Genomic DNA, 15,051 nt, shown 5'->3' with positions numbered 1-15,051 from the left:
GAGAAAAACCAAAGAAACTGTATCTCTGTGAAAAGCCTGTGTTTTATGAATTACTACTGCATCACACATGCCAGCCTGCAACATGAGCTATTTTACTACAGCATTTTAAGAATATTTATTAACATATCTGTGTACTTCCTGATATTCAAAGCGTTTGAGCCACTTTCACTAGTAAACCTGATGATTAATCTACAAGCTTCTGTGACGAACACAAAAGTGAAATCCAGTCAAGAAGAGAGAGCAGTGTAGACTGCTACATTTAGAATACACACAAGTACTGGAAGCAAAAGATGCATATTCTCAGGTGATTAACTCATTGAGACGTTGTAATTTACTTTCAAGATCAGAACAGCTATTACGGGCAATTGTCCTTTAATTCCTATTACTCAAACACTCCATTAGAATGACATTTTCCAACTAAAATTTGGATCTGAGAGGCAGCGTTTTTCTTGAAAAAACTACCTTCTAACTACCTGAAATCAGAAGACACTAAATTTAGATATTTTTTCCCCTGTAAAGCACTTGGACATGATAGCTGGGTTTTACTGTAGGAGCTGTCAGAATGGTCAACTGGTAAACTTTCTACCAAATGCATGGTAGGATTCAAACATGTTAGATCTTTTTGTTACACATAGTTCTTACTTTTGAAGGGAAACTAACAGGAGATGCATACCTTTTGTGAACAAAAATGCTGCCCTAATTGTTTTGAAAGGGTTGCACTCAGAATTCCTTCCTTTACTCTTATTTCTCAATGCACGTATTAGCACTGTTACATTATGCAAGGAAGGAATTCTGATTTTAAGTGATTTAGAGCTCCATCTTAATTTTGTGGGGACCTGCCAGCTGAAGTAATTAACTCTTAATCCCAACAAAGTTAAGTTTGTTCAGATACAGTTACATCAGTACTGAGCTATCACGTACTCTACCAGAAAACAACCTGGTCACCTTGAAAGTAGAAGTTTCTGGACTCAGAGCAGTGACTTCTTGCATACAAAACACATGTTCAATACCATGTTCAACTATAATGTTTTTGAGTATACACAAATCATTTCCTGACTCTCAGGAATGGACAGAGTTTTAAGAAAAAAATTAAGAAACCGTGTACTTTGGAAATGCAATTGGGTAGATTATCCCTATAATGCTGTCTGTTGACTGTATAGCAATGAATACATACCACAAATGGCGTATCAAGCTTGGTCTCATTGAATTTATGACCGGATAGACGTTAGCATAGGGTTTGACATTAACTTCAGGGAAATAAGGATGATAATCAAAGCTTTTTCTGCATAACTTTCTCTGCTAAAATCTAACAGATATATATTTATCCTATATACAGGAAAAGGTACTGATCTGAACTGCAACTGAAATATAGAAAAACTGTACAGAATGTTGACCTCAGAAAACTGTTCTTCGTACTTGTAAAACTTATTTTCTGACTATGAAAAAATAAAACGGATTCAAAATGAAATTAGACAAATTCACAGCATACCATTCTAACAGTGCTCTTAAAACAAAAGGTCCATTCCAAGAAGACCTTGTAGCACTGCCTGCTGGAAGATGAGGTGAGGTAAGGACAAGGATTAATCTATACTATTGATTTTTCTTGTGTTCCCATTATCATCCACTTCTAGGAAAACAAAAATGGGCTATGGGCAGATCCATTCTGGTAGCTTCTTGTGGATGTTTTTGTTGCAAGAAAATAATCAAGAGTAAGAAACAAGCATAATGAACTACAATTTCAACTCCTGAAAATATCTTCCCCTGAGTAATTATTTGCAAAGACACAGACAGGCTATTATATCCTCCTCTTTTATGTGACTGTTTAGTCACTGCTGCCAAGATCTCAGTAAAAGACTGATGAAGGGAGCTGGAGCTTTTCCTAAGGGAGCTTTTCTGTTTCTCTCAGCAGGCAGGCTCTTTTTCTAAGGAAATTTTTTTGCTGAACTACCATGAACGAAAACTGGAACTTTGGATAACAGAGTTCTGGAGCTGGTAGCTCTTGAGGGCACTGAAATGCTCTTAGAAACCTCGTTCAGGGAGTTTAAAACACACAAACCAAAACCTGGATTAAAAAAAAAAAAAAGCTTAAATATACTTTTTTTTTTTCTTTTAGAGTTTTGTTTTTTCTTTGTAAATACAGCATATGCACATTACATCTTCTTTGGAGTTGGTTACCTTAGATGTCTATCTCTCATAGGATAAATATGTGAATGAGTAGTCACTAACAGCTAGAAAGTCCTTGTAACTCTGAAGAAAATCTCCATGAAAACAGAAATTTGAGTCTTGACCAAAACAATCCTCACATGTGGAATTAATCCTATATGTAACCCAAATCAAGACAATCCTAAAAGTGTGTCAGAAACAAATGCAACCTGCTACGGTCAGTCAAAGCATTAAAAACTGATAGCCACAGGCAGTAACAAAAAAACCCTATGCAACCTGTAACTGTTTTGCTTTTTCCTCACCCCACAGAGGCTCGGAAAATTTTCAAGCCTCTTGTATACTCACAAGAGACATCTTTCCAAAAAGCATCTGGGACTGTGGGAGCACACCGAGTGCTTGTGAAGCAAGAAACAGCAGAGTCATCAGGGACTAAAAAAAAAACTTGAAGGACTTATCTCTGTATAACACCTGGAATCAACGGTTGGTATCTGGCAATGGAACTAAAGAAGTACTGGGATACTATTAAGCTACTTGAATGAGGAGTCAATGGAACTTTGAAAGGCTGTGGAAAGGGGACGTGTGTATTTTTTTGCATCTCTCTCTCTCCATCAGTACTGTATTTCTCACACAACTCTATCTCATCAGCAAACCATGACAAAAGTTACTACGAAGATAATGTTAGGAGTACACAGCCTTCTCTTAGACATCTCCTTCCCATAATATTCAAGCTCTCACAGATCTGCTTCACCTGCAGTCAAGGTGAAACACTTGTTTTTCAGTTCACTTTCATTCACTAACAGATAGGAGAGGTTGGGCAGATAACACTGCCCCCAGATTTTGGGAGTTGAGAGAGAGACCACTACTGACCTCAACACATAGCAGAGACATCTATAATAGTAACATGAAAGAACAACAGTTTTTCAACAGCCCTGTTATACAGGGTACCAAACAGTCATTTAGTAGCCCTATTTTTCATCATTCAATAATACATAAATTTAGAATTGTGATGTCGTGTCCATATTTTCTGTCCTGAGAAAATCATAATAATGACGATTGCTTATAATGATTAACCTATTTTATTACTCTGTCTTTTGTTTCTTACTAGTCCTAACTTTTCTCTCAAGAGTTAATTAGCAGCTGTAACTATGTTCTAATAGAATACACCATGTACTGCTGAACTGCTCACACCCAGCTTCTCTGTTCAGCACTTCTAAGTACTATAGGTCCCTTGGCTGTCCCATTTCCTGTACAGAACCACTTTCCTCCACAGTAATCATGCTCTGGCACTCCACTCAAAGTCCGGGAGGAATAAAGCATGAAAAGTCTCAGTCTTACAAACAGCAAAAGCTAAATTTTTGAAATGTATGAGGGGAAAAAAAAATGAACCGTTGTAGTTACTGACACAACTGTGCAACTCAAAATTAGTATCTGTGTGTGTATATATATATGTATACACCTGTACATACAGTAAATGTGTGTGTGTGTGTATTTATGTGTACATGTGCATGAAAAAAAGGCTCAGAACTTCCTGTGCTTTTGCATCATGGGCCCTAGGGAGTGGAAAGGAAAGGTGTGGCAGACTGGTAACTGGAACTTCCTGAAACACTGACTGAACTTCCATATATAATTTTCTGACTTCCTTGAGGAAGAGTGACAAGACAGGCTTTACAGACAGTCATTTTTAAGTGCACCCAAGCACTGAAATTAAGTTCCATTTAATTAACATCTTCAGCATGATACTTAGCAGAATTACGTAAAGGCACAGAAAACATTTTCTTTAAAAAATCTGAGGCCACTCTTACTTTCATTCCTATTGCAGTATATAACATGACTTATGACTGTGTAATGATTACATTACTATTAGAAGAGTATGAAAAAATCCCCACTCTGAAATAGCTATGAAAGGACAAATCACTGTACAGTCATCGAAATAACAGGAGAAGCAACCACTTTTCCACACTGGAGATCACGAACCATTGGCTTTTAAACTCAAAAATTATGTTATGTGTATTTTCAACATGAATAATTTCTGACATTTGCATTACATACGGGATCTTTCAAAACTGAAAGGCCTATCATTCTTCTTTATCTTCATCCCAATACAGCAAATAGCCTAGCAGTCAACCCACTTAGCTCACAAATGGAAAAGCCAGTTTTAAATCTGTCTCCTGAATTAGGACAAACTGTGATGAGACCCTGGGTCTCCCACATTCAAGCTAAGTGTCCTAATCACTCAAGAGTAGCTCTCCCTAGATCCATAGTTCTTTATTAAGGCCGATTTGGTTTTGGAAAATGTCCAACAAATTAAAATCCTCCTATGCATGAAAATGCCTTACTTGCAAAGTCATCTCCGGACTATTCAGCAATACCTGAGGAGTTCAATAAAAGCTATTTTTATACCTCTGCCATTTGTTTCCATTCCTAGTGAATCTCAAAATAATTAGCATTTCCACATTCAAGAGAAAAGCTACAAATTAAAGCGGGGGGAAAAACAATCAGGGATGCTAGGGGAAAGAACAAAATATTACCTACACCTAAATTCTTTGCCTTAATTCTGTCTGAACCCAACACTGATCCTACACTACACAAAAATGATTTCCAGTTGTATCAGTATCTTAAATAGAAAAATTAAAGGCAGGTCCAGAAGGTAACATTTACTTACTCATCTATTTGACAGACACATGTTTCCATCTCTTTCAGTGCAGCTTGTAATTTGAAAAGCAATTTCTGATAGACATCTTGTGTTTCTAAATCTTCTTCTTTTAAGAGGTACCTCAGACCATGGCCCTCTTGCTGGCCAAGAGACTGTCCTGAAGGAGCAGCCATAGTAGTAATGGTATGTTGGACATAGATCATGGGATTCAGTTTACCTGGGAATAATCCAAATACATTATATCATTATCTTTTTTTCAACATATATTTTGAAGTTCATAAAATACCCAACAGTGAACTTTTTTCCTGCTTAAAGCTTCATGTAATGGTTTAATTTTACATTTTATTTTGCATATCGAAGTCAAACTATTTAAGGAAAAAGTGTGAAACTATGACTAGCATTTATTATGCTTTAAAATAAACGTAAATATTGAAAACAGAGGGATTTCATAAAGCCTTGTCCTTAATTTTAATATTTGGGACATAAACCTAAACCAGTTACCTTTTAAGACTCTGTATCAGAAGCACTGGAAGTAGTTCTTTCAAGTGCAATGGACTTACCTTGATCAGTGTTCTTATTTTCCTTTTCGTGGGAAGAATGTTTTCTGCTGTCTAACTGTACACCAAAGGCACTACCGAGGGAAGTTGAGGTTTTAGGGTAAGACACTTCCATCACATTGATATGGCAATTGGTTGGACAGAAATCACTGCTGTGAAGTGGTGAAATCTTTGACTTAGCTTGTTTGAAGGTAGGCCAAGCTCTGTTTTTTAATACTCTTGAAAACTAGAAGGGCGAAAGAAAACAAAATTTTTATTAACAGCTTTTGATGTGTCAGCACTTGGCTGACAAAACTTGTGTACCTGACTAGAAAACAAAAGTATAAAATATTTCAGGCAACCTTGACTTCAGACATCTTGACTTCATAATTCCATCTTCCTCTATAAGAAAAAATATTTTTCATTTTATATTTCTGAGAGGTTGGGTTTTGAAGTAAATGATATTTACAATTGTAATTAGCCTTGTAACAAGGAAATAGAATTTATTTTCATTGCAACATAGTAAAATATCAAGTGTTTTCCTGGGGAGAAAGTCTGGAAATGCTCTATTATCCAGTGCTGTACTAAAAAACATTTATAAACACCTGCTGACATAGATGTTTTCAAGTCAATTTCTTGAAAAAAAAAATCTTAAATTTTTACCTGAAGCTATAATAAAGACAGAATTGGAAGCTATGAATTATGAATTCCATATTCAGGAAGAATTAAGTCCTTCCTAATGGTTTCCTGGGCTGCATTAGGAGAGCTGTTGTCAGCACATGGAAGGACATGATCCTGCCCCTCTATGCAGCACTGATGAGGCCACCACTGGAGTGCTGGGTCCAGTTCTGGGCTCCCCAGAAAGAGACACACAGGCACACCGGAGAGTCCAGCTAAGGGCCACCAAGATGGTTAAGGGACCAGATGATCTGTCCTGTGAGGAAAGGCTGAGAGAGCTAGGACTGTCCAGCCTGGAGAAAGCTCAGGGGGATCTCATCAATGTATTCAAACACCTGAAGGCAGGGTGCAAAGAGGATGGAGTCGGGTTCTTCTCAGTGGTGCCCAGTGACAGAGCCAGAAGCAATGGGCACAAACTGAAACACAGGAGGTTCCCTCTGAACATCAGGAAACACTTTTTCACTGTGAGGGTGACCAAGCACTGGCACAGGTTGCCCAGAGAGGTTGCTGGATTTCCCTCCTAAGAGATACTCAAGTGCCATCTGGACACAGTTCTGGGGCAACCATCTCTAGGTGGCTCCGCTTGAGCAGGGGTTTTGGACAAGACCTTCGGAAGTCCCTCTCAATCTCAACCATTCTGTGATTTTGAGTGATTCCGTGAAGCTAACAAACATCAGAGCATAAAAATTGCAAATACCATATTTTACAGACTTTGCTACTCCACTACCTCTTTTCTCCCCCATATATCAGCTCATCAATGATGAAAATGTTTTATGGTGTAATTCTAACACAGTGCTTAGCCACATCTCCTTCATTATAACATCCAAAATTTTGTGCACACTCTTGACCAGCCTTAGATTTATTTGGTTTTTTTAAGGTAGGCCGAGTGACTGAACTGTACTAAATTTGGACACTTAGAAAATACACCTATTTTAGAATCGCAAAAGTCAGGAGATCAAGCTCTCCCACTGGAGAAGAGACTTGTCAGTCACAAGTAAGATTTTTGTCAAAATATGTCCTTTCCACTGCAGTTTGTTGTTATGGGAAATTTTTTTCTCGAAAAGACACAATCAGTTCCAAGTCCCTGGTATTTTAACCACAGTATCTGTCCAGTCAAAATATTGCACAGACCTACCCCAGGTATGGAGCATAGCTCACGCATAAGATTATTTTCAAAGTTAATTTGCAAAGTTCCCTCCCTAATAAATATCAGTACAAATTCAGTCAGTCAAGTTTTGACTAACACTTGAGTTGAACAAAGGTATGTCCCTTCTGAGTAACAACAGGTTTTTGTGCTAGGACTTAAATTTCTGCTTATTTTGGTGTCGTTTTACTTCAGCCTGATGAACATTTGACTGATTAATAACATTTAAATATTTATATCAGAATAAGATCTGGAAGGTTACAAGAAATCCAATTATGGAATTGTTCGAAGGCTGAAGAATGTACAAATAGTTAAGAAGGGCACTAAGGACATTCAGTGATGAAAATGTTCTTGCAAGCAGTACATATTTCACATCTCAATCTCCCACACATCCTGCTCCAGAGAGACCAAATGCCTGGCTACGATTTAATCAGGTCATAAGTCAGGCCTAAAATTCTTTTCATATATGTGTTCAGAAACATCTGGTACTCATGGCACTGGACTCGAGGTCTATTATGAGCAAAATGTTCTGATAATAATAATAGTAGGAACTGCAGAAATCTACAGGGTTTCTATTTATAAAACTCAAACTTCCACAGTGAAACCAGGAACCATGCTGGGCTCAGGCACTCTGAAAGTCTCCTGTAACTATGGTTACCCTTACCTTGCCAAGAAAACGACATCTCTGTTCCTGAAATTCATTGCATTACTAATTGTCATTAAAAGCTGTAACTGTGAAACTACTGATTTTTGAGCAGATGAGCTTGGAAGTGCAGTTTGTATCAGCAAGATCTGCTTCTAGACAGTATAAGCACTATGAAAACTTCCCCGAGGCTGTTTGTTTCATACCCAGTATAATACAATAAAATTTCATGTATCTTCTTGGCCTCCTGTGAAGAGACTGTACATCATGCTCAAATTTTTTGGCTATGGGAAAGGTAAACCACCTACACATTACTTGAATTCTAAATATACTATTACTAATGTTAAAACTAATAATTTTTTTAAAGATATTTTGAATTTTAATTCATTTGAAAACACAGAGGAATATAATTCAGGCAAACAACTGACAGATCAGATGTTTGGTACTGCAGTATCAGAATCCTTTTGAGGTCTCCTTCTGTTACTCAGCTCCTCAGATTATTCAATTTCTTGTCAGAGAGGACCCTGAAAAGTCTTTGGAAAACCACTTTTTGGCCTTCATCCTACTGAAGCTACAGGTTTTCCCTACAGTTGTCCCTCCTTTTCTTTGAAAAACAAGAAAACATTATCTGTTCTTTTCCATGCAGCTTTTAGAACTGTGTGAAGCTTCTACACTGAACCTCTTTTTCCTCTTTTTTTTTTGTTTCCTTTCAATTTTTTGCGTATTAATTCTCAGAACAGAGTGGTTTGTAAATGTCCCAACTCAGACCCCAACTGAGATAAGATAGGGCAGAGCCAGTTCTTTGTTACCATTTTGGGCCTACTTCAAACTAGTTCCCACCCCCAAGAACTAGCTTGTATGGGAGAGGAACTAGAAGCCAAGATAAGAACATAAGTTTGCATTAACAAACTGGCAAATGGTTGATTCATTTATGCCCTGCTTAGCAAAACAACTATAGAGAAATACACTGACTGCAACTAGAGGTCATACTTTATTCATTCACATCTCATTAATTTAGATGTCAACTGTATGAAAATCAGCACTTTCTCCTTTTTTTTCCTGTGCTACGTGTTTTATTAACCCAAGTTAATCTAACAATTTACAGAGCTATTACTATTAATAGTCTTGCTAGAAAAAGTCGTACCAATATGAAGGACATAAAAGATGAATAAAAGAGTAACAATTCGGTATTTAAAATTAAGATGCATTAGAAGGAAAAAAAACAATTCAGCTGTTATTGCCTCATTTTGGTTAACATCTGCAAATTCACTAGAATATTGGTTTAAGGCATTTACAAGAATGCTGGGCCTTCGATGGGAAATATGCAGTTGATTGTATCTGCAACTGAAGACAGCAAACAAGTAAGGATACAATCTACCCAGTGTCTAAATAAGGGATAATAAAGAGCACAGTTTGAAAAGAATTATTGCAGTTATTCAGTTTAGGCATTCACACCTCAAAATAGCTAAACTTTCAGCCATATTTTTGTCATTGCAATAGACATCTTGAAGATTTATTCAAACTGTACCACATTCCCTTGTTTTTCCCTTAAAAGACAAATATCACCAAGCTTAGGACATGGAGGTTGCACCTTTTTATAACTAGAGATTCTTCGGTAGATATGCTCAATTTTCTCACTGCAGATGACACTGAATTTACTTTGAAGCTCGGTGGGGATCACTTCATTTAAGGAATTGAGGCTGTTGCAATTCTGCACAAAATGTTCATCGCTTTTTGCCAGTGCTTCAAGAATCTAAGATAATAAAAACAAAAGCAGTATGTTATGAAATCAGATGACTAAGATAACCCCTTACTTAATATCCCTTAGAATTAAAGCTGAAAAGCCTGATAATCAGTTGCCTTTTAACATTACAGGCAATGCTGCATAACAACAATTAATGAAACTTAGGAAGCAAAGAGGTTTCTTTAAATCTATTCCCTGCATAAGTTATGCCTATAATAAGCACTTTTATTTAACTTCTCATGACATTGTCTGATAATTAATTTACTACTAATTTCCTACTAATGTAACCACTATAGCTCCTCTGAAATACATCACCTGCTGTATTTACCTGAACAGCACATATTATGCAAAGCTGATGAAGGAATTCATTACTTGTAGCAAAACCTTGGTTTTGCACTAGAAGTGACACTAACACATTGAAAAAGCACAGAAGAAAACTGAGTGCTATCCTCTTATATATTCTGCATATATAAATGGGAGATGGGGAACAGAAGCAGCTATATTGCCCAGCAAACACTCAAGTTTTCCTATGACAGAAGTCCCACCAGCAAATGATGCTGATAGATAACTGGAAAAAAAAGGCATGTTGAAGAGGTGAGGGTAGGATACAGCCCTAGTTTTGGAGTTAGAGTTACATTTCAGGCATTGAAACTCTCTATATTAGGAAACTTGGAAGATGCCTACTGCTAGTTGGGTCCAACTCTGAAGATGTGTTTGAAAAACACACCCCAAATAACTTTCTAAGAGAGGCACCCAAAATCCAGATTAAGGCCCCTAAAGAAGAAGAGAGCTACTCAAAGCAGTGTGGACAAACAACACATACAGTATGACTCCATCATGGGACTTAGGTCTGTAATTCACTTCTGCTACAACTCATTATTATACTATCCACCATCAGAGACGTAACATACGATTTATAAACTTCATCAAGGAGTTTGGAAAAACATGGTAACATACAGAAATTTTAAAGTGCAAAATCTGAAGTTTTTAAGAAGTCACAGATTAAAAAGTAGCAGATCCTGAGAGAATTTTTTTCTCAGGTCCCCAGCAGGATGAATTAAGGAAAGTCTTTAACAGTTCTGCTACAGTGTTTAATTACTGTATTAAAACATCCCAGTCACTTTGGTCATACTTCTAAGCTTCCTTTATGTCGGGTTTAATTAATAATAGAAATGCAAATAATTCAGGTGAGGTTTTTTTGCAGCTGTATATTAAAATAAGTACACTCAAAACCAATAACTTATGCAGTACAACTTTGGACGCTTTCTCATCATAACAACTAGCACAAAGATTTGCACAATTTAGGAAAGCAGTCTGAGATTATTTCACTCCCCTACTACATATGATGCAAACTAGAGATGTTTAAAAATGCAAAGTAACAATAAATACACAGCAAATAGAGAAAGAAGCATATGGAGAGAAGCATAAGACCCCACTGAACGCACAGAGAAGTTTATGTTTAGAGTATTTAAAACCATTTGTAGACAGTTATATTTGATGAAACGCTACTACAATTTGTACTATTGCCTTTGAGCTAAGGGATCTTCTTTTCCTACCAGTGGACCTTTTGTAGCCATTTAGACCACTATCACTTGATATAAACTTTATATTATGCTAACATAGTCACATTACATTCCCTTATTGTTTTTTAATAATTTCTAAGTATTTAATTAGCCAGCCTAAACACTAAGGGTGATGACACTGCATTATTTAAGGCCAGAATTTGTGTGCTGAAAGTACTTCTTTACTTAGCTACTCCATCTAGAGCAATGGAAAAATATTTCATAAGCCATTAGAAAAAAAAACATTAAATGTTTTACATGAAATTGTGATTACAACAGGAATTAACATCTTTCAGGTCAATGACCTGAAGCACTGCCTAGACCAGATCTAGCAAATCTCATCGTGTTGGTGCATGAAGTTACTTCCCTGTCTGTCAACCTGACCTGCTCCAAAGTGAAGTCAGGGAAAAGAAACAGGTGCCCATGCCTCATTCATTTCAATAAGTGATCAGTACTTTAGTTTATATTTCTAATGGAAGATCGACAGAAAAAGAAATGTGCAGATATCAATGCACTCCCCAAAATTTAGGCTTTCATACTTTTATTAAGTGTACTTTGTTAGCATGCATATGTGTGTGAAAAGATAAAAACAAACTTAGTAAAAGCTATATGACTACATTATTTGTCCGTTTGGCTCAGACAATGACCAGACATATATATAAAAAAATTCACAACCCCTTCAGAGCAATCACAGATTTTGCCATTTGGAAATATTCACAAAATAAAAATTCCGAAGTAAACTCTGAATTTGGACTTGCATTTTTTCTTCCTCTGTGGTATCACCAATATATGCACAGGTTTATTTAACTTTCAGACATACAAAAGACCAATGTTGTGCTACTTCTTTTACTGAAACAAATTTCGAAAGTTGCACATGCAGTTCTGCTGAGATTAAGGAACTTTTGGAAACTACGGCCTGCCTTCACCAAGTTTTGACATTTTAGTGAGTCTTTGACTTTCTTTCAAGTTTTATTTGATAATTAAGAAAAAGGAGAGAGGGGCAGGAGGAACTGAAGACTTTCAAGTTCTTTAACATCTTTTCAGTTCAGAGGCTCAATTTATAATCGCACCATAACTTTGTTTGCCTCCTGAGTACACAGTCATCCTTCAAAATGTCAGAGGGATACAGGTGACCAAATATAAGGTATTAAATACATATAATCCTAAGAATAAGCAAAAGACAGAAGTTGCTCCACTGGTATTAAGCATAGTAAGAATTAACACATACAAAAATTGCTTCATACCTTTGCAGTCAAGCTGAAAAATCCCTTCGGTTCAATCATCTTTTCTAACACGTGGCACTTTATTCCAGCTGTGCTGTCATACTCATAAACTACTCCATACTCCAGATGAACATTGTCAACAGTCAAACTCACATGATCTTTCTTCCCATCAATTATTGCCATAGTGTTAAATTTGTCAATTACCTCTAGAATAAAGAAAAGAACACAAATCAGTTGAGGAGGGTTGGCCATTGAACTGAAAGGGACATAAGCATATATTCTAGAAACAGGTATTTCAAATCATTCTATTTAAAAAACACTCATTAAAAACTCCAGCTACCAGCCGAATGACTTAAAAATCACAACACCAGTAGGTTTATGGATGCTCAAATACTAGATTGCTGAAGAGGCATGAGCAGACAAGTCACTGTAGTCTCTCTTTACAGTTATTGAAGGGGACAAATTCAATTTCATTTATAATCCAGAGAAATAAAAAAGCAACCAAAAAAAGGGAAAACTGAGAACTTCTAAATAAACTAGAAGAAAATGACCATGAAAAGTGTCAACATTCAGAAATGAAAGCACAATATCAGCATTTACCCAGAGAACATAAACACAGTTCACACGTTAAGTGTCTCTTTCATCACCATGACGCATATGAATGCAGCTTTATCTAAATGTTAATTGCCTGAAAATAATCTGAAGGATAGCTGATTTCTCATGCAGTAGTGACTAACACATCTAATTTAGCCTTAAATTATTACTAGTGGTGAAAATACATCAGGTAATTCCTAGTATTATCTATTCTATGAATGAAAATTGAACAAATTTTCCCTTAAGTGTTCACAGCAGCTTTTTCTGAAAATGGGAAGTAAAATAATTTTCAGAGAACAGCATGTTAAATTTACATCTTCAGAATACATAAAAAAGCAACTCCTTATGTAAATCATATCTTACAGTCTGCTTGCAATTTCCTTTCTGAAAACAAAACCCACTGCCTATATTTTCCTAGCTACTACACCAACATTCTGAGCAACAACAAAATCAAAACAAGCCTCACACACCTTCCACTTTGCAGTCAAAGGCATCTCCTCCATCATCTCCAGAGGGCTTGGTGGTTGTTTTCTGAAGATCTTCCTGTGCACTTTCAATGCTGTTGTAAACCCACTGTATAGAATCTTGCTAAAAAACAACACAAAAAAGGCAGCTAGGACAAGCTTTGCAAGTGCAATTGATAGCAACTTATTTCACTGCTCTGAAACATGAAACAGATGTTTTAATTCCCTGATTATTATCAGCTTTATCGCCTTCTGAACTCCAAGTTGAAAATAATATTGTGAAAACTGCAGAGAATTTTGGTTTTGTCTAAAACCATCTGAAGCATTTTGTTAACTCATTTTTTATTTCAGAGTATACTGTCACGAGACAGTATGAAATCGGTGACAGCATGACATCTACCAGTTTCATTTCTCTGCCAAAAATAATTTAAGACATTTCAAACCAAACCGTACCTTGAAAAATATTTGGGAGAAGAAATAGTGAAAAAATAAAGACAACCAACTTTTGCATTGCTAAATCTGCTGTGCATCCACGAATTTACTGGCAAATATGGAACACCAACCAAAGACACAGTATGTCCAGTTAATCTGTCACCTACACACCACTGGCAAGAAGAATATACACTGCAGCCTTCATTACCTATTTTTGCCTTGACTACAGTTATTTTACAAAAAGTTTTTCATCTATCCAACTGATTTGCAAAACACCCAAAAAAGACAGAATCACAGGTCCCAAAAGTTCAGCATCTTATGTGACTGACACGTGAGGACAGTAATGGTGGCTTGGTCATACAACCTATGAAGAAGCCACGTGTACACCTCACATCTTGTTCTCCCCCCCTCACTCAGCCACATGCCCATCACATCCTCGTGGAAGGGCCTGTCAAGTACGGCATCTCCAGACTAGTCTTCTCTTCACGTTACACTTCAAAAGAAGCTTGACAGTCATTTAATCACTGCCTCTCTAACAGCTACAGTAGAATAAACGACACAATCATGACCAATCTGAATTCACAGACTTTAAAAATAAGTTTGTGGAAGAATTCAAAGTTAAGGAAGGATACCAGCGTTTAAGCTAAATATTACAATTTTCACGTAAAATGCCAAGTACATCTGATTATGCTTTGTTAATATACAACATCCAGCTGCTATCTTTAACCCATTAATCATAGATGACTGAATGTTTGAAAGATTAAGCTACTCTTTCTCTCTAGTTTTCCTAGATTCGTGCATGCCTCACTTTTCATCCAATGGTACTGAAATATTTTAATAAGGAAGCTTAACTTTCAGAGCTCTCTGTCAATTGTTGGAAGACACCTGTGCACAAGCCGACAGACAGAAACGCTTCTGAAACCCACACCTCTTCACAGGTACACCTGAAATCCTGCTGCTTGTTTATGGAGTCCTAGGGGTCTGCTTGCCAGTATTAAGACTGACATGCCAATCTCTAATAGGAGATTTACATTATGTCAAAGGGTTCCTTCATTATGTAAACGTAACATGGCCTCATGGAAGGACTAACTACTTAAACTGGAAGCCCCTCTTTCAAAGTTAACACAAGATGTAACGCAATATGATTTAGAGCAATGTTCTCCGCAAGAATTACAGAGGCACAAACTAAGCATAAATCTGTCACATCTTGGTTAG

The 15,051-nt window shown here is 36.7% G+C and overlaps 1 protein-coding gene across 4 annotated transcripts in view; it reads right to left on the bottom strand.

Annotated features, from left to right (window-relative positions):
* Positions 1–15,051, bottom strand: part of PREX2 (phosphatidylinositol-3,4,5-trisphosphate dependent Rac exchange factor 2) — a 178,194-nt gene that overhangs the window by 69,573 nt on the left and 93,570 nt on the right. For all 4 annotated transcript variants that reach the window (XM_065627409.1, XM_065627410.1, XM_065627411.1 and 1 more), the window contains 5 exons: positions 13,411–13,528; positions 12,368–12,552; positions 9,409–9,570; positions 5,377–5,599; positions 4,826–5,033 (listed from right to left, as the gene is read on the bottom strand). In XM_065627409.1, coding sequence (XP_065483481.1) covers positions 4,826–5,033; positions 5,377–5,599; positions 9,409–9,570; positions 12,368–12,552; positions 13,411–13,528 — 896 coding nt within the window. The remainder of the gene's footprint in view (positions 1–4,825; positions 5,034–5,376; positions 5,600–9,408; positions 9,571–12,367; positions 12,553–13,410; positions 13,529–15,051) is intronic.

This window comes from Caloenas nicobarica, chromosome 2 (genome assembly GCF_036013445.1).
Source record: "Caloenas nicobarica isolate bCalNic1 chromosome 2, bCalNic1.hap1, whole genome shotgun sequence".
Lineage (NCBI taxonomy): Eukaryota > Metazoa > Chordata > Aves > Columbiformes > Columbidae > Caloenas > Caloenas nicobarica.
This window is presented reverse-complemented; position numbering and strand designations above follow the sequence as displayed.